At 37.6% G+C, this 18,534-nt stretch overlaps 1 protein-coding gene across 5 annotated transcripts in view; it reads right to left on the bottom strand.

Moving 5' to 3' along the window:
• USP34 (ubiquitin specific peptidase 34) overlaps nt 1-18,534 on the bottom strand; it is a 283,346-nt gene that overhangs the window by 51,933 nt on the left and 212,879 nt on the right. For all 5 annotated transcript variants that reach the window (XM_034953216.3, XM_034953217.3, XM_055108352.2 and 2 more), the window contains 9 exons: nt 17,676-17,822; nt 17,524-17,580; nt 17,344-17,421; nt 16,856-16,950; nt 8,991-9,163; nt 6,809-6,962; nt 5,684-5,762; nt 2,241-2,294; nt 2,035-2,130 (listed from right to left, as the gene is read on the bottom strand). In XM_034953216.3, coding sequence (XP_034809107.1) covers nt 2,035-2,130; nt 2,241-2,294; nt 5,684-5,762; nt 6,809-6,962; nt 8,991-9,163; nt 16,856-16,950; nt 17,344-17,421; nt 17,524-17,580; nt 17,676-17,822 — 933 coding nt within the window. The remainder of the gene's footprint in view (nt 1-2,034; nt 2,131-2,240; nt 2,295-5,683; nt 5,763-6,808; nt 6,963-8,990; nt 9,164-16,855; nt 16,951-17,343; nt 17,422-17,523; nt 17,581-17,675; nt 17,823-18,534) is intronic.

Below are 18,534 nucleotides of genomic sequence, written 5' to 3'. Positions count from 1 at the left end.
ATTAATTGTGGTTATGATGATAATTGAGATAAATTTTTATACAAATAGGTAAGTTTAGCAGCTTCAAATCTAATGAAGCCATTTATAATGAATACCATCTAATTCAGCTGCTAAATCCAATTCATGGAATTGAAAAAAGACAACATTCCTGGCTTTTTACCATTAACACATGTGCAGGCAAGATACTAGTTAAAAGCATTTGAGAACAATCCTGTAATCCCAGCACTTCGGGAGGCGGAGATGGGCGGATCAGGAGGTCAAGAAATTGAGACCATCCTGGCTAACACAGTGAAACCCCTCTCTACTAAAAATACAAAAAAGACATTAGCTGGGCGTGGTGGCGGGTGCCTGTAGTCCCAGCTACTAGGGAGGCTGAGGCAGGAAAATGGCATGAACCCAGGAGGTGGAGCTTGCAGTGAGCTGAGATCCCGCCACTGCACTCCAGCCTGGGCGACAGAGCGAGACTCCTTCTCAAAAAAAAAAAGAAAAAAAGACTTGATCCCAATATTACAAAAAAAAATTTTTTTTATCCAGATAGTAAAAGCTGAATTGCCTAGACAAATGCATACAATTTAATCAGGTGTGCATTTCTGGAGAAGATTTGCTTTTTTGTGTTTTTGGCTGACTGAATTCCTAACACCAAACCAAAACACATTCAGTTATGTACTCAATAATGTACTATTACTACTTACAACATTATGAAATGAAGAAAGCCTCATAACTACAAATGAACACATTTGTATTCCTTAACATGTAAAATACATTTTTTTTTGAGACAGTATCTCACTCTGTCGCCCAGGATGGAGTGCAGTGGTGCGATCTCGGCTCCGCCTCCCAGGTTCACGCCATTCTCCTGCCTCAGCCTCCCGAGTAGCTGGGACTACAGGTGCCCGCCAACATGCCCAGCTAATTCTTTGTATTTTTAGTAGAGATGGGGTTTTACCATGTTAGGCAAGATGGTCTCAATCTCCGGACCTCGTGATCCGCCCGCCTCGGCCTCCCAAAGTGCTGGGATTACTTACAGGCATGAGCCACCGCGCCCAGCCCATTTTTTTTTTTTTTTTTTGAGACAGAGTTTTGCTCTGTTGCCCAGGCTGAAATACAGTGGTGTGATCTCGGTTCACTATAACCTCCGCCTCTCGGGTTCAAGGGCTTCTCTCGCCTAGGCCTCCTGAGTAGCTGGGATTACAGGTGCCCACCAACACACCCAGCTAATCTTTGTATTTTTAGTACAGCTGCAGTTTTGCCATGTTGGCCAGGTTGGTCTCAAACTCCTGGCCTCACGTGATCCACCTGTCTGAGCTTCCCAAAGTGCTGGGATTATAGGCATGAGCCACTGCGCCTGGGTGTAAAATACATTTTAATGGCATTTCAATTACAATGCATGCTTGAGGGCATGGGTCTGTATCATGAGACACAACAGAAGGAACACTTACAAACCCATCATCCAATCTAAGAAGCAAAACATTACTAACCTCACAAATTGTTAAGTCACTCTGATTCCCTCAACCTTTTTGCCACCTTTTTAAATTTTTTTGAGATGGAGTCTTGCTCTGTCACCTAGGCTGGAGTGCAGTGGTGTGATCTCCATTCACTGCAACCTCCGCCTCCCAGGTTCAAGCAATTCTCTGACTCAGCCTCCCAAGCAGCTGGGATTACAGGCGCCCACCACCACGCTCCGCTACTTTTTGTATTTTTTAGGAGAAACAGAGTTTCACCATTTGGCCATGCTGGTCTTGAACCCCTGACCTCGTGATCTACCTGCCTCAGCCTCCCAAAGTGCTGAGATTACAGGCATGAGTCATCACACCCAGTCGCCTACTCTCTTTTAGTGATATTTTCTACTCCATTTAATCTCATTCATTTTCATTTACGGGTCTTATATCAGTATTACCAAGACTATTTGTAAATACTCTTAAGATCTACTCAGAATTGCAGATATCAACCTGTAGAACCTGTTCTTACACTACAGTATTCCTTGCATAAACACTTAACATATTTTTAAAATGTTGCTCAAATGAAATTAACTTATACCTCTAGTAACTCTGACGAAACATCAAATTTGTATTCTCTGCCATTTTCTTCCTCTGGTTCCATGCGTTTGTAAAACAGCATATATGCACTGTGTGTCTTTAAGAGGCAAGAAAAAAATTTATTTTCATTTTGACAAAGTATTACTCTAAAAGTAGACAATGCAGAAGAAAAAACAATATAAAATTATACATGAAAAAAATGGTTACCTTTTCAAAAGAGAAATCCATAAATTTATCTGTAACAGAATCATAGGTCTTGGTCTGTTTAAAAATACAAAAGTTTTACTTCTTTGAAAAAATGGGTATACTCAGCTATATTTATATATAAATTATTTCATAAACAGCTATTTTATACTTAACAGTAACTTTGTAAGTAGTTTTCAAACACCTCCGCCTTCATAAAAATTCTACATACTTCACAATTTGGCCAATATATCCTAATATCTTTTTTTTAGTTTTTATTATTTTTATTATTTTTAGATAGAAAACACTATAAAGTTGAGACTGAGAAAATTTTACTATAACAAAAGAAAACAAATGATGACAGGCAAGGAAATAGTTGGCCTTGTCCAAATTTTGGTAAATGCAATAAATAAGTGGAAATAAAAACTGAATTTAAATAGTTCTTTCTCAGCAACATTATAAATGAGGAAAGCATATTATTAAAATATCTCATTGGCACGAAGCTGTAATTTATTCTGACATCTCAAAACATCTACCTCCACCAATCCTTCACAAACATAATTTTGAACCTCAAAGTTGTAAGTAACTTTATGCAGATGAAATGGTTTTGTCAGTACACACTTTAAGCAATCCAACTGATGGGAGACAGCAAAAGAAGCATCAGAAAAAGGTAAGAGTCAGAAAAAGGTAAGAGTCAACCAAAGATAATACATACATACACATACACACACACACACACACACACACACACACACACACACACACACACACGATGCAAAGGAAAGAAAAGGGACCATGAAGCAATAAGAAGCAATCAGTAAAGATCTAGAATTTGAATAAGAAAGAAAGATCATAGGACAAAAGGAGGCTGAACAAAGGATCCCAGAGAGGTAAGTGAACATATGGCATATTACGAGAATTTAGTGGTGGGGCTTCTGAGAACTTAAAGACTGTTTCTTAATGAGTAAGGAGACGAGGATTCTACTGGTAATGCTGGAGAACTTCAGGTGTGCTGTGACAGAAAAAATTTAAAAAGCCAAGGGAAGCAGACAAGCAGCATTATGGGCAATGAAATCAGAAGGGACAGAGGCAGACATTTTAAAACACAAAGATTCAAAACATTTTTTTTTCTTTGAGACGGAGTTTTGCTCATCTCCCAGGCTGGAGCGAAATGGCTTGATCTCAGCTCACTGCAATCTCCGCCTGGTTCAAGGGGTTCTCCTGTCTCAGCCTCCTGAGTAGCTGGGATTACAGGCACCCGCTATCAAACCTGGCTAATTTTTTGCGTGTTTTTAGTAGACATGGGGTTTCACCAGGATGGTCTCGAACTCCTGACCTCAAGCAATCCGCCCGCCTCAGCCTCCCAAAGTGCTGAGATTACAGGCCTGAGCCACCATGCCCAGCGTACATCTTATTTTTTTTTGAGACGGAGTTTTGCTCTTGTTACCCAGGCTGGAATGCAATGGCACAATGTCGGCTCACTGCAACCTCCACCTCCCGGGTTCAAGCGATTCTCCTGACTCAGCCTCCTGAGTAGCTGGGACTACAGGTACCCGCCACCACGCCCGGCTAATTTTTCCATTTTTAGTGGAGGTGGGTTTCCCCACATTGGCCATGCTGGTGTCGAACTCCTGACCTCAGGTGATCCACCTGCTTCGGCCTCCCAATGTGCTGGGATTACAGGTGTGAGCCACCATGCCCGGCCTCAAAACATTTTTTAAAGATACTTTACCATAAAATATGTAAAAGAAAAAAAAAGTGGACCTGCAATTTGAAAAACTACTTTTTAAGAGAAGAGCCTTCCTCTTCTTCCTTCATTTTTTTTTTTTTTTAGAAGGAAACATTCGGCTGAGTACGGTGGCTTATGCCTATAATCCCAGCACTTTGGGAGCCCAAGGTGGGCGATCACAAGGTCAGGAGATCAAGACCATCCTAGCCAACATGGTGAAACCCCGTCTCCACTTAAAACACAAAAATTAGCTGGGCATGGTGGCGCGTGCCTGTAATCCCAGCTATTCGGGAGGCTGAGGCAGGAGAATCACTTGAACCAGAAGTTGGAGGCTGCAGTGAGCCAAGATCACACCACTGTACCCCAGCTTGGTGACAGAGTGAGACTGTCTCAAAAAAAAAAAAAAAAAAGGAAACATTCTAGGCATAACATCTACAGATGCAATTGGTTTAGTGGTGGCTTTAGCAGTAACTCAATATTTACTTCCCTATTCTACCCATTTCTAAATTGTTAGCAAGTGGACTGCTTTTCTTTTTCCATTCAGCGGAGTAGACAAGAACACCGAGAAGCAATAAGGAAGCCCTTCATTAAAATCTGGAATGTGTATCATTTCTCAACTTTTGGCTAAGATCAACTATAAAATCCAGACTGTAAATGGTTAATTCATAACAAATATGGTTAAGTCAAAAAAACAACTTTATTTGGGCTAATCTATGAAACGGAAATGACTAATATTTGTCTTGTGAAAATCAAGAGAATATTTTAAAACAGTTCTCAGAAAATTGATACTAGGATAAATTGCCTATAGAGAAGTGAAATTATTACAATACTCCAACCCAAATGTCTTTTAAATATCTATTGTTGGCTAGGTGCCATGGCTCACGTCTGTAATCCCAGCACTTCGGAGGCTGCGGTAGGTGGATTACTTGGGTTCAGGGGTTTGAGACCAGCCTGGCCAACATGGTGAAACTCCACCTCTACTAAAAATACAAAAATTGGCTGGGGATGGTGGCAGGTACCTGTAATCCCAGCTACTCCCGAGGCTGAGACTCGAGAATAGCTGGAACCCAGGAGGTGGAGGTTGCAGTGAGCCGAGATCGCGCCACTGACTCCAGTCTGGGCGACACAGCAAGAATCCGACTTGGGGGCAAAAAAAAAAAAAAAGTTTTTTCTCAATTATGTCACAGAGAAGATGTCCTTTTTCTATCCAGTATCTAGTGTTATCCAGGTTGCTGCTGGTGTTATAAAAAGCACTGAAAGAACAATCCTTTAAAACTTAGCTCAAGCCAACTTCCTTGCCAAACATTTTTTTTAATTTCTTTTTTTCTTATTGTGAATCAGGTAGCCTCTTGAGCCACAGTAAGCTAAGAGAGACTCACTTGTCAAAGATTTTTCAGATTAAGTCAGTAAACAGTAATTTCTTTTTGCTCTGATCCCACAGAATTCACTGAGTAAACAATTTACTCAATCTTATTCTCATGGCACTGTAATTCAACTCCCATACTACTAAGCTTTTTATTTCTCTTACCTTCTTAATCGTGCTGTTGTGGAAAGCAGAAATAGCACTTTAAAAATATTTCTGAGAACATACTAAACTTCCAATAAATATAAACTGAATAAATTTTTGATTTAATCATAGCAATTAAAAGAAAGTTAAACGACTCTGCTATTGGATTTTATGATATGACAACGCACTTGGAAGGACACAAACCATTTATAATTTCTGAATAAAACTTACCGTCATCTCTCCACCAAAACATTCAGATGCAAGTTGAGCAGAATCAAAAGGTTTTACCTCAGCATCATTAAAAAGATACCTAAAATAGAGCATATAGTATTAATCTAGTATGCATATAATGAGTATCTTCATATTATGTCTACTATTTTTTGAATAACCAACGTTACAAGTGTCAAATTATTTCATGAGGTAAATTCTAAGTTCTTATTTTTACAATTCTAATCTACTAGAAATTGGAAATACAATTTTATAACATATTCTTAAGCACCTTATAATCAGATAGATCCATTTATGACCTAGGATTAACAAAAGAATTCATAAAAGAAATAAAAAAGTTTGCTTAAATATAACATGTAACGCTATTAGGAAAAATTAAGAGATTGGGAGAACTTTCAAAGGTACCATTTCAAAATTTATGATCAAAAAAAGATTCAAAATATACTTATGGAAACATTCAAATGGATAAAAAAAGGAAAAGGCACCATGGACATGATGGGTGAAGGAGTGAAAAATAACTCAATGAAATTATTCTGCTAACTGAAAATCAATTAACAATTGTACATTTTCTTCAAATCAATATCCCCAGCACTTAGAACAGTGCCTAGCACACATATAGTACCTATAGGCCAGACCCTACCTAACAATATCTGAAGACCAAAAAACAGGTACTGGGGACTGGTTTAATGACTTCCAACCATTAACTTGATAAAAGGATAAAAAGAAGTGTGTGTGGTCCTCCCAATAGGAGGTGAAACAAGCAGAGCATGCAGGTAACTTCTAATGGCACATATAAGGTAAGGCTACACTGTAGAAGATATTCAATGAACAGCTCTTGAATGAATAGAGAAGATAAGAGTTGAAATGTTGTCTATAAATCTCCTAAAGTTGTCTGCAAAACTGTGTTCATTTCTCCAAGGAAAGGATTCAAATTCTCAAGAGTTAAAAGATCCGTATGTTTAAGAACTGATTTACACTGTCTGTTGAAAGTTATCTTCATTTAAAAATTTTGTCTGCCTCATTTCCAACTTTTGTGGCAAGTTTTTAGAAAACTAAGCACTGAAAACATATCAGAAAACTACCATAAATTGTTAAAGGAAAAAAAGTTTTGAAATATTTAAAACTCACCATTTATTGTTTTTATAAGCATGGGGATTTACTATATCTCTGATAAAGCTATAATAGTGTCCACCATCTGCCGTTCCTGTGTGAACAGTCACTCCTATCAAGTCATATTCATAGCTCTCTGAGTCTTTTGAATGATCACTGACTTCTTTAAAACCTGAAATGATTTACACAGAATGGAAATAATTTTCCAAACTTCACAACAGTTACTTAGAAACACTTTTTAAAATAAACTTTATCAATTACAATATTTTAAGTCATTTTAATAAAATAAAAATAATTTTCCCAATGTGACGAGTTACTTAGAATCACTTTTATAATAAACTTTATTTACAGAAATAGGCACAAATAGTTTATATGTTAAATAGGTACAAAACAACTATCTGCTAGTCATTCACCATCCTTAGCCTACTACCATAAAGGACATATTAAACAAACCACTAGAAAAACAACCATGTGTTAATACATAATTATGGACAACTTCAATATAAAGTATAAATATAAAATATTTCTTTAATCTGACTAATCTTTTGAAATAGGTAATATAAAATGCTCCGTTCTATTTAATCTTTACTAGGAGCAGACAAACCTAAGACCTAAAAAGGAATTAGCATACTTCTTTTATTCTCATGTTAAGAAAAGTGGTTTAAACATGGTTTCCTTTTAAAAAAAAGGAAAACGAACCAATGTACTGGCAGCTTCCAAATATATATCAGTTAATAAAAAACACTACGTATTAAGAGATTTGTGTAGACAGAAACAAAATAAAGAAAAATGTACACTTCCTATCCCCAAAGATTTAAAATATAAAGGTAATAAAAGATACTGAGGAAAAAAAATGTAGAGTGGTCTAATAAGTTTGAAGATGATGTATGATTTATGATCTATATTCCCACTACCACACAGAAAGGAAAAAGTAGAATACAGAATAAGGAAATGATGAGATTTGGCTGACTTGAGGGTACAGTCTGAACTAGAACATGAAGAGATAATTAGGTCAGTAAGAGAAGGGTATGACTCAAGGTGTCAAGACAGTGGCTGAGGAGTGTAGATATGCTTATGGAGGCAGTGCCAGGATCTGACTGCATCACTTGTGGCCTAACAAATTCCTTTATCCTGGCATAAATTCTGCTCTCTCCACAAGTGGAAACATCACAAGAAATATAACGAAGCACAGCTGTGAGGAGGTTCTGCTCTACTTTTCCAGAAAAAAATTTTTTTTCAAATAGATGGAGTCTTGCTCTACTATCCAGGCTGGAATGCAGTGGCATAATCATAGCTTACTGCAGCCCTGGACTCCTGGGCTCAAGTGATCCTCCCATCTCAGCCTCCTAATAGCTGTGACCATAGGCATGTGTCACTGCACCTGTCTAATTTTTCAAATGGTTTAATAATAGGTCTAAAAAGTAGGATGTAGACATACAATGCCCACTTCTTAACTTCACCTGTCATCTCTACTGGTCCATGTCCTACAACTTATTTTTATTTTTTTGAGACAGAGTCTCGCTCTGTCGCCCACGCTGGAGTGCAGTGGTGCCATCTCAGCTCACTGCACCCTTCCTAAAGAAGGATAAATGAGCAAGAGGCCGGGCACAGTGGCTCACACCTGTAATCCAAGCACGTGAGGAGGCCAATGCAGGTGGATTGCCTGAGGTCAGGAGTTCGAGACCAACCTAGCCAACACGGCGAAACCTTGTCTCTACTAAAAATACAAAAATTAGCTGGGCCTGGTGGTGCGTGCCTATGGTCCCAGCTTCTTGGGAGACTGAGGCACAAGAACTACTTGAACCTGGGAGGTGGAGTGAGCCAAGATCATGCCACTGCATTCCAGCCTAGGAGACAAAATAAGACTGTCTCAGAAGACCAAAAAAAAAAAAAAAACCCCCACAAAAAACAACATAAAAAGACTTACCCCACGAGATTTAAGCTCCACAAGAGCAACAACCATGCTTATCCTGTTCACCACTGTGTCTCCAGTATACAGAAGAGTGCCTAGGAACATAGTCCTAGTAGATACTAAATATTTACTGGTTAACTGACTGAATGCATGACATTGTCTTAACCTTCTCCCTTCTAAGATTCAATTTTTGTTAACTGTGTAGTTGATGACAACTTTATAATTATGCCTACCTTGTTATGGAGATTGACAATAATCACAGACAAGAGAAAGAAATGAAAAAATCACCTTCTTTCCTCTCACTCTTGCCCATAAGAAAATCTTCTGTATAGGGCGTCATGTCCAAACGTAATGGGAAGGAAAAGTGTGTATTCACTTTCTCTTTCATCATCGTGACCATATTAAATGTATATCTCATAGTATTGAAACTCAAAATGCGAGGCAATTTCTTAAAACATGCCCTGAGAGACAAGAAAAAAATTAATAAAGATTATTTTTTACAAATACTTCAGTTGGTTTGATTTCTGTTATGCTATATCCATTTCAATTTTCAACTCAGAGTTAAGAAGTATAGTAGTCCCCCTTATCCACAGGGGATACCTTCTGAGAACACCCCGTGTCTGCCTGAAACTGGGGACAGTATCGAACTCTACATACACTATGGTTTCTCCTAAACAAACATACCTATGACAAAGCGAATTTAGAAATTAGGCACAGCAAGAGATTAACAAGTATTAATAAAATAGAACAATTATAACAATATACTGTTCACAATTTCACAGATTTTAGCAACCTCATCGTATGTTTTCTTTCCCTATTCCAGATAAAGTTTAATTTATAAATTAGGCACAGCAAGAGATTAACAAGTATTAATAAAATAGAACAATTCTAACAATATACTGTTCACAATTTTACAGATTTTAGCAACCTCATCGTATGATTTTTTTCTTTTCATATTGAGAACTTTAAGGCATTTTACGGCTTCTCTTTGGCAAAGCCCAACTGTTAATGATCACTACTCTTGCACTTTGGTGCCATTAAGTAAAATAAAGGTTCCTTGAATACAAGCAGTACAATACTGCGAAGGTAACCAAAAGGGCTACTAAGTGACTAATGAACAAGTAGTGTATACACCATGGACATGCTGGACAAAGGGATGGTTTACATCCCAGGTGGGGACTGTGCCAGATTTTATCATGCTACTCAGTCCAGTGGGCAATTTTAAACTTAAGAATTATTTTTGAAATTTTCTATGTAATATTTTCAGACCTTGCCTGTCTGCAGGTAACAAACTGCAGAAAGAAAAACCACAGAGAAGGGAGACTATAGAAGTATTCTAAATCACATTCTTATTAAAACTATACAGTCAGTCCCTGAGCACTAGGCAGCAGCACTCCTGCTCGCCCTTTTCCCACCGCCCACCACTGAAGGGCAGCCCGATGCCTGGCAGCCACCCTCTAGCACCATGTCACAGAGCAGAGTCCCCACGATGCAGAAGAAGAGTCTGCAGGGCTCCTGGCAGAATTACACTTTAGCAATAATAGGAATGGGGGCAGTGTTCCAGCCTGTTTCTGTTTCTACCAGTGACATGGAAAAAGTACTACTAGATGCCCAGCATGAGTCTGGACAGAGTATCTCCAAGAGTTCTCACTGTGACAGGATACCTCGCTCTCAGACATCAGAAGATACTAACAGAGCTGCTGAAACAGCCAGCCATAGCATTGGAGAGAAAAACAGCTCTCAGGCTAGGCGCGGTGGCTCACGCCTGTAATACCAGCACTTTGGAGGGCTAAAGTGGGCAGACTGCTTGAGGCCAGGAGTTCGAGACCATTCTGGCCAACATGGCAAAACCATGTCTCCACTAAAAATATAAAAATTAGCGGGGTGCGGTAGTGCGCAAGCCTGTAATCCCAACTACTTGGGAGGCTGAGGTTGGAGGGAGCCAAGATCACACCACTGCACTCCAGCCTGGACAAGAGAGCGAGACTCAAAAAAGAAAAGAAAAACAGCTCTCAGTCTGAGGAAGGTTATATTGAGAGAAGGAAAGAAGTTGAAAGCATTTTGAAAGAAAAACCTCAGATTGGACATGGGATTGGTTGAGTTAACCAGAAAATATTCCCCCCAAGGAGTTCCTCTCATAAGGGCTTGCTGTACATTAACGCATATAATTTTTACAACAATCCAATAAGGAGGTACTGTTACTCTCTCCTGTTTATAGATTAAACACCCCACATGCATGGCCACTCTCAGCATGAGAAACACAAACATCATGAAGAAAGAGGGCATATTCTCTGCAAAATTTCTGAAGGTTTTTCTTCCATCTCTGCTGTTCTCTCATTTACTGGCCACTGGATTGGGAATGTCTATTAAAAGGTGGCTGACAACCTCCACCAGCACCTTTTCATGAAGAATTGGAACCTGGCTGTTCATTAGTGGGATTGTATTTGAGCTTGCACATAGTTAATTGAAGAGCTGTTATGATCCTTGCATGGCTGCATCACTTGTGTGTACTTGTTCTATAACTCCTGCATTCCTAATTTAGTAAAATCAAAGAATAGACACTAAAATCAGGCTGATCTACAATTATACTTAAGGGATCAATAGGCAAGTCAGACTGATTAATATCTACTGTAGGCTGGGTGCGGTGGCTCACGCCTGTAATCCCAGCACTTTGGGAGGCTGGAGCAGGCGGATCATGAGGTCAGGAGATCGAGACCATCCTGGCTAACACAGTGAAACCCCGTGTCTACTAAAAATACAAAAAATTAGCCGGGCGTGGTGGCGGGTGCCTGTAGTCCCAGCTACTCAGGAGGCTGAGGCAGGAGAATGGCGTGGACCCGGGAGGCGGAGCTGGCAGTGAGCCGAGACTGTGCCACTGCACTCTAGCCTGGGCGACCAAGTGAGACTCCATCTCAAAATAAATAAATAAATAAATAAGTAAATAAATAAACGAATCTACTGTAAAAACTTGGTAGTAAATTTTCACTGGATATTAGACATAAATATCTGAATACAAACAATTTTACTAGTCTTGATGTAGTACTGTAAAAATTATCTATAACTTAATTCAGCTAAAAAACTATATTTCAAAAGAATGAATAACACTGATATTAAAATCACTACTTTAAAGAGTTTGTCCAAAATAAATATTGTGGCCTTATATTACACTATTGTAGAAAATATTATTTAATTTAAATGAATGCAGGTTGTCTACTAAAGATTACACATAACTATGCTAATTTTTCTTAATAAATAGAAGCCAAGATATAACTACAAACTCAGCTGTATCATTTATATACGAAACTATTGTTGCTTTTGCAGTATAAGGTTTTCATCCTCTGATTATTAGGTAACCACCTTGGATGATGAGTCAGCTGCTCAGTATCTTTTTGCTCTTCATCACTCTGCATTTGTTAATTTATTCCTATCCTTTGTCCTCAACTTTTGTGTGCTCTTAAAAATCAGCTTTATTCTAAGCAAATTTGTGTCTACTTTAAAAGACTGGAAATGAAAAAATCTTTGCCAAATCCATCACATTACTGTATTTACATAAGGTTTAACATCAAATTCCATAAAAGCTTCTTGATGAAACCAGGACTGTTCCCCATTTGGACATTTTTTTCTTTCTACAGCATCCTTGTTAGAAAGGCTGCCCCCTTGATATACTGTATATACGTGACTGTGCATTTGTTTCATCTTTCCGTACTCAATTCGGTTGTTAAACAAACATTTTAATTTGTTTAAAAAACAACAACAACAAACACACCCACAACTTTTTCCATTCTGAAAAGATTTTCCTATGTCGAGATAAGAAAAATAAAATGTTATGGTAGACTATGGTAAACACCATGATAAAGATACAAAAGGGTGCTATGGAAGCATGAAAAGGAGTTCCATCATTCTCCAGGGCCAAGGAGGTCTTTGGCTCAGAGTTTTCCTTTCTTCCCTAAATAAAAGGAATCAAAGTACTTATTTTTGTGAACCAGAATTGCAAAGTCTGGCTGTAATCCCTTATTAGATGAATGACCCTATATAAGTTACTTAACCTCTCTGAGCTTAATTGCTGGGTTGTAAAATGGAGATTACCTACCCGATACTATCTTTGAAACACTGCCTGGCAAACAGCATTCAGTTAAGTGTCAATTGCTGCTACTACAGTAACAATAGCAGCAGCAGCAGCAGCAACAGCAGAAAATCAACTGGTCACCTAAATCCTATACCATAACATATTGCTAGTTCAAGTTCAATTTAAACAGACAAAAATATACAAACTCTGATTTACAAAAAAATGAATTTTAGGGAATAACTTTCCACTGCACATAACTATCAAAAGAGAATTTATTTAAACCAAGAACAGTGTCAAAAATACAAAAAGTATGAATTTAGGGAAACAAGGAATGAAAGATGTTACAGGCAGAGGGAATAAAAAGTTCAAAAATTCACTATTTTAGATTATTTGGGAGACTGACAAATGAAGTATAACAGAGTCAAATGTATGTAATGATAGAGTGTGAACTTCATCCTAACAATTCTGAAGAATAACTAATGAGCTTGTGGCATGGGGTGAAACCATGCATTCTGTCAATAAATAAGAGAGATGAGCAGATCCGGAAAGATTGGAGAACAGGTGACAGAGCACAGCAAAGCATTCTAAACTAAGATGACAAAACAAAACAAAACACATCACTAAACTACCTTCTGGAAAAACCCAATGCTTTTATTCAGCTGTCATTTTCTTAGTTTAGAATGCTTTGTCAGTAGCATATTAGTAAAAAATTGGTATTATGGTGATTGATAAGTTACTGAGGTAAAATGAATAGATTGAGAAAACCAGAGGTCTGAAAACAGAGCAGTATATGATCCTATTGAGGATAATAAGCACTTTGTTCACTTCCTCAATTGGCCCATTTCTGTTGAATATTATGTTAGTACAGAGATATAGAAGTATAGTAAGAACAAAAATGACTGACTACCTGGGAGAGATGTGACAGGTATTTCAGAAAAACAGCAGAATCTTATCAGTCAAAAGAAGGGAGTTATCAAGAACGACAGATTTATTCAATACATTTATTCCAATTAGAGATTCTCCAAAGAACTTGACTCAGACCCTTGATGATCTTTTTGTGACTCATTTATTATATTCCTCTACAGCAGTTAACTTTTGACTGACTCCATTTTATGTATGTCCCTAACTCTTATCCTAACCTAACTCTCATCAGATGAGTTTGTCTTCTTCGTGTAATCGCCTACATAGCTACGCTTTCATTTGACTATGTCCACCTAACAACTTGCCCAACTACACTTCTTGAAATTGGAAAAATGAATACCATCCCTTTCAAATAAATACTGACCTGGAAAACCTCCTCTTAAGCAATTTTAGTATCTTATTGTATAATGACTTTTTATTCTCTGCCTTCAAACATGCTCAGATATCTTTCATCTAGAAAAATCCTTTGTTTGAGCCCCAAGACTCTTTCTGGCTACTATTTTCCTTGCTGTTTTTATTGCTTTTTTTTTTTTTTGAGACATAGTCTTGCTCTGTCGCCCAGGCTGGAGTGCAGGGGCATGGTCTTGGCTCACTGCAACCTCTGCCTCCCAGGTTCACGTGATTCTCCTGCCCCACCCTCCCAAGTAGCTGGGACTACAGGCGTGAGCCACCACAACCGGCTAATTTTTGTATTTTTAGTAGAGACAGGGTTTCACCATGTTGGCCAGGCTGGTCTCGAACTGCTGACCTCAGGCAATCCACCTGCCTTGGCCTCCCAAAGTACTGGGATTACAGGCATGTGCCACCGTGCCCGGCCTGTTGCCAAACTTTAAAAATCAATGATTTATGCTTGATTCCATGTGTCCCGACAATGTTGCTTCTATTCCTATAACCTGACAAAACACATCACTAAACTACCTTCTGGAAAAACCCAATGCTTTTATTCAGCTGTCATTGTCTTTCATCTCTGTGAATTATATTAATTGATTATTTTCTTCTTGAGATTCTCCTCCCAGTTTGGGGGTTACCATTTTATCCTAATTTTCTTTCTTTCCTTGTCTCTCTTCTGTCACTTTGTCCTCTGTACTTTTAGGTTGGCTTAGCTCTTAGTCTTTTCCAACAATTACATTATTTCTCAGGCAGATATTCTGATAGATTCAATCACACAGATAAACCTAAAACTTGGATGGCAATAATCTGATGCCATCGTGTTACCAATCTTATTTTCCACTACTGTTCCATGTGAATACACTACTTAAAAATGCAGGCTGGCCTAATCCTAGATTTTATGCACATTCAAGGACATTTCTATTTCTCTGCATTCGTTCTTAGTAACTAACTGCATAAGATGCTCTTTTCAATCCGATTTCTATTTGTCTTTCAATATAAAATTAAAATGTTTACTCAACTACTCTGTCCTAAACTTGCCATTTTATGGCTCTTAAGAGCCTTTTGGCCAGATGCAGTGGCTTCATGCCTGTAATATCAGCATTTTTGGAGGCTGAGGTGGGCGGATTGTTTGAGCCCAAGAGTTCAAGACCAACCTGGGGAACATGTGAATCATCAAAGAATAATAATAAAGGGAAAAAACTGTATAATGTTTGGCATGCATTAGTAGAACAAGTATAGCATTTTTTTTTCTTTTTTGAGACAGGTTCTCAATTTTTTGCCGAGGCTGGAGTGCAATGGCACAATCATGGCTCACTGTAAGCTACCTCCCAGCCTCAAGTGATCCTCCCGATTCAGCCTCCCGAACAGCTGAGACTGTAAGTGCATGCCACGTCTGGCTAATTTCTAAAACTTTTTGTAGCAACAGTGTTTCCCTATGTTGCCCTCAAACTCCTGGGCTCAAGTGAACATCCTTGAACTCCCAAAGTGCTGGGATTACAGATGGGACCCACTGTATGTGTAAGGCAATTTTTATTTAAAGACCACTAAATTATTATTTTCCAAGAAATTCTACTGAAAATGAAAGCTGAGGAAGAATATTTTTGATCAATGTACCAAAATATACACATCCAAAAATAACAACAATACACTGGAAGGGAACCAGCTTGAATGTATTACAGTATAAACACTTATTTAACACTCTAACTCAACAGTTACTAACTCCCAAATCTACCTCTATTCTAGACCTCTCACCAAGCTCTAACTGTAACAGCCAACTGCCTGCAGGACCTTTCTAGTTGGATGCCCCAATGAGAACTCAAATTCAACTTGATTATCACCCTGAAATTTGCTTATTTCTATCTTAGGAATCAGCATTGGGAAAGTTTCTTTATTCTGTGACTCCATGTCTTCACATGTAAAATGGGGATAATAACAGCATCTATTGCAAAGAAATGCTGTGAGGATTAACTGGATTAAAGTTCTCACAACAGTGCTTGCTAAATAAAAAATACTTTGGAAAGGCTAGCTAGTACAAAAAGTCCCTAGTTAGCTACTACAGAAAATTCCAAAAATAAACAATTCATAAGTGGTGTGGTGTTCTGAGTATCATGATAAAATCTTGTACCATCCTGCTTAGGATATGAATCATCCCTTTGTCCAGCTTATCTGTGCTGCAGACACTACCCACTTATTGGTCACTTAGTAGCTCTCTTATTACATGGGCTGTCATAGTATTGCAATGCTTCTGTTCAAGTAACCCTTATTTGACTTAATAATGGCCCCAAAGGGCAAGAATACTGAGCTTCATTTGTAATTTAAACTTTATCATAGGTATGTTATGCACAGCAAAAAGCAGTATATATAGGGTTCAGTACAATCTGAGGTTTCAGACATCTATTGTGGGGTCTTGCAACATTTCCCGAGGATAAGGGGTTCCACTGTATTACTTAAGAAAATGCCACAAAAGCTAGACATCTGAGACTCGATACAGATAATGATGAAAATGATCAATGTACTTATCGTCCACGTATCTGCTCCCCAAAATCTATACTGTTTCAAGTTGAGTGATTACCACTTTCATATAGCTCAGTATATGTCAAAATAAATGGTAATTCACTGAACAACTAGATGAAAAGTTGCTCCATGAGACTGAGCTCCATGCAGCTGATTTTACCTTCATCATATAATTTCCACCAAAGTTTAATCTTAGTTTACCCTTAGTTTGTCTTTCATTTCTACGGTGAAGATAATAAAAATCACATTTGAAAAAGCATACCTTTTTTCAGCTCGTACTTTCTTCCCACAATGAGAACAAGTATACATGTTATCACCTTCCAAAGTGTCTTTTATAGTAACTTCATCAAGAGATTCCTGTGTATAAAACCACATTTAAAAGTTTCATATTATTGTTTATAGCATGCAAATATACAAAAGGTGGCAATTACAATTTTGACAGAATGCTCAGCAAAAAAATTTTTTTTAAAAAGTGAATTCTTAAATTTTAGTAAAAAACTGTTTTTCCTCATATTAAGATATTCTACGAATCTTAGTAACTTTTTTGAAGGGTTAATTAAAAATTTAAATTTTGATTGGGCAAGAAAAAGCTTTATGGTTGATGTTTAACTCTTATTTGAATAGTACAGTAAGAAGAAAATACATAAAAACATGAAAAAAGTTTAAAAATATCAAGATGACCAACACAAACCCGCTATACACAAATAGGTAAAAGCATAAAGTAAAAAAATTATGTGCATTATTACTCACATAAATGTTCTTCATATCAGCCACTTGGCACCTCACAGTATAAAACTCTTCAGCAGTTTGACTAACATGTTCACAATCCTAATCAATACACATAAAAAAATTAATAAAAACTAGTAAATTATAATATAAATGAAAATATATTAAGATCTCGAAAAAGTAAAAACCAGGTATAATACTTACCAAGGATACAACATTGTTTGTAATTACACCTCCAAATAAACTTTTGACGGTATTTTTCTTTAATATAAAACAAACAAAAAATATGAAACTAGTTAAAACACAGGCAAATTTGTTCAAATTTCAAAGAAATTTTTCAGTATTCTGATACTAACCAGTTCTGGAGACATTTCTTCGATTTTGGTAATTAGATCAGTAAAAAACTCTGTCATATCTTTCTGTTCCCCAGTATTCAGAGGCTGCTTATCCATGGTGTATGTTTTACAGAAAGGTCTAGGATTATATGCTTTGCATTCACTCTCCTGCAAATAAAAAGGGGAACATTCTAAGTGTCAGATAAAAATAAGAAAATTATAGGTTCTTCAATGAACACATAACAAAAACAAAAGAACAGGTAGTAAATCTACTAAGTTAGTTTTAAATGGTCGTTTCTATTTCTTTCTGTTTAGTTTTCATAGTATTTTTAATTTAATGGTCTTGGTGCTAGAAGATTCTTAAATTACCTAGGATATTTGTATTTTCAAGTCAAGGAATTTCTAGGAAGAAATCTGAGACTCAAATGACTCACAGCCCGGCACAGTGGCTCAAGCCTGTAACCCCGGCACTTTGGGAGGCCGAAGCAGGCAGATTATGAGGTCAAGAGATTGAGACCATCCTGGCCATCCTTTACCAACATGGTAAAACCCCATCTCTGCTAAAAATACAAAAACTAGCTGGGTGCGGTTGCGCATGCCTGTAGTCCCAGCTACTCAGGAGGCAGAGGTTGCAGTGAGCCGAGATCGTGCCACTGCACTCCAGCCTGGCAACAGCAAGACTCCATCTCCAAAAAAATCAAAACAAAACAAACAAAAAAAAAACACTCACATCTATATTGCAAAGCATAAAATATACAACCTTTACAGGCTGAATAAACTTTCCCAGAGATTGAACTTTGTTTTAATAGCTTTTAGAATAGTCATTTAAACCAGCAATTTTCTATTTGTCAATTCAAATGGCACTTTCAGCTCTGTTAAA

Source organism: Pan paniscus, chromosome 12 (genome assembly GCF_029289425.2).
Source record: "Pan paniscus chromosome 12, NHGRI_mPanPan1-v2.0_pri, whole genome shotgun sequence".
Classification (NCBI taxonomy): domain Eukaryota; kingdom Metazoa; phylum Chordata; class Mammalia; order Primates; family Hominidae; genus Pan; species Pan paniscus.
Note: the sequence above shows the minus strand (reverse complement) of the source record. Positions and strands in the feature narration are given on the sequence as shown.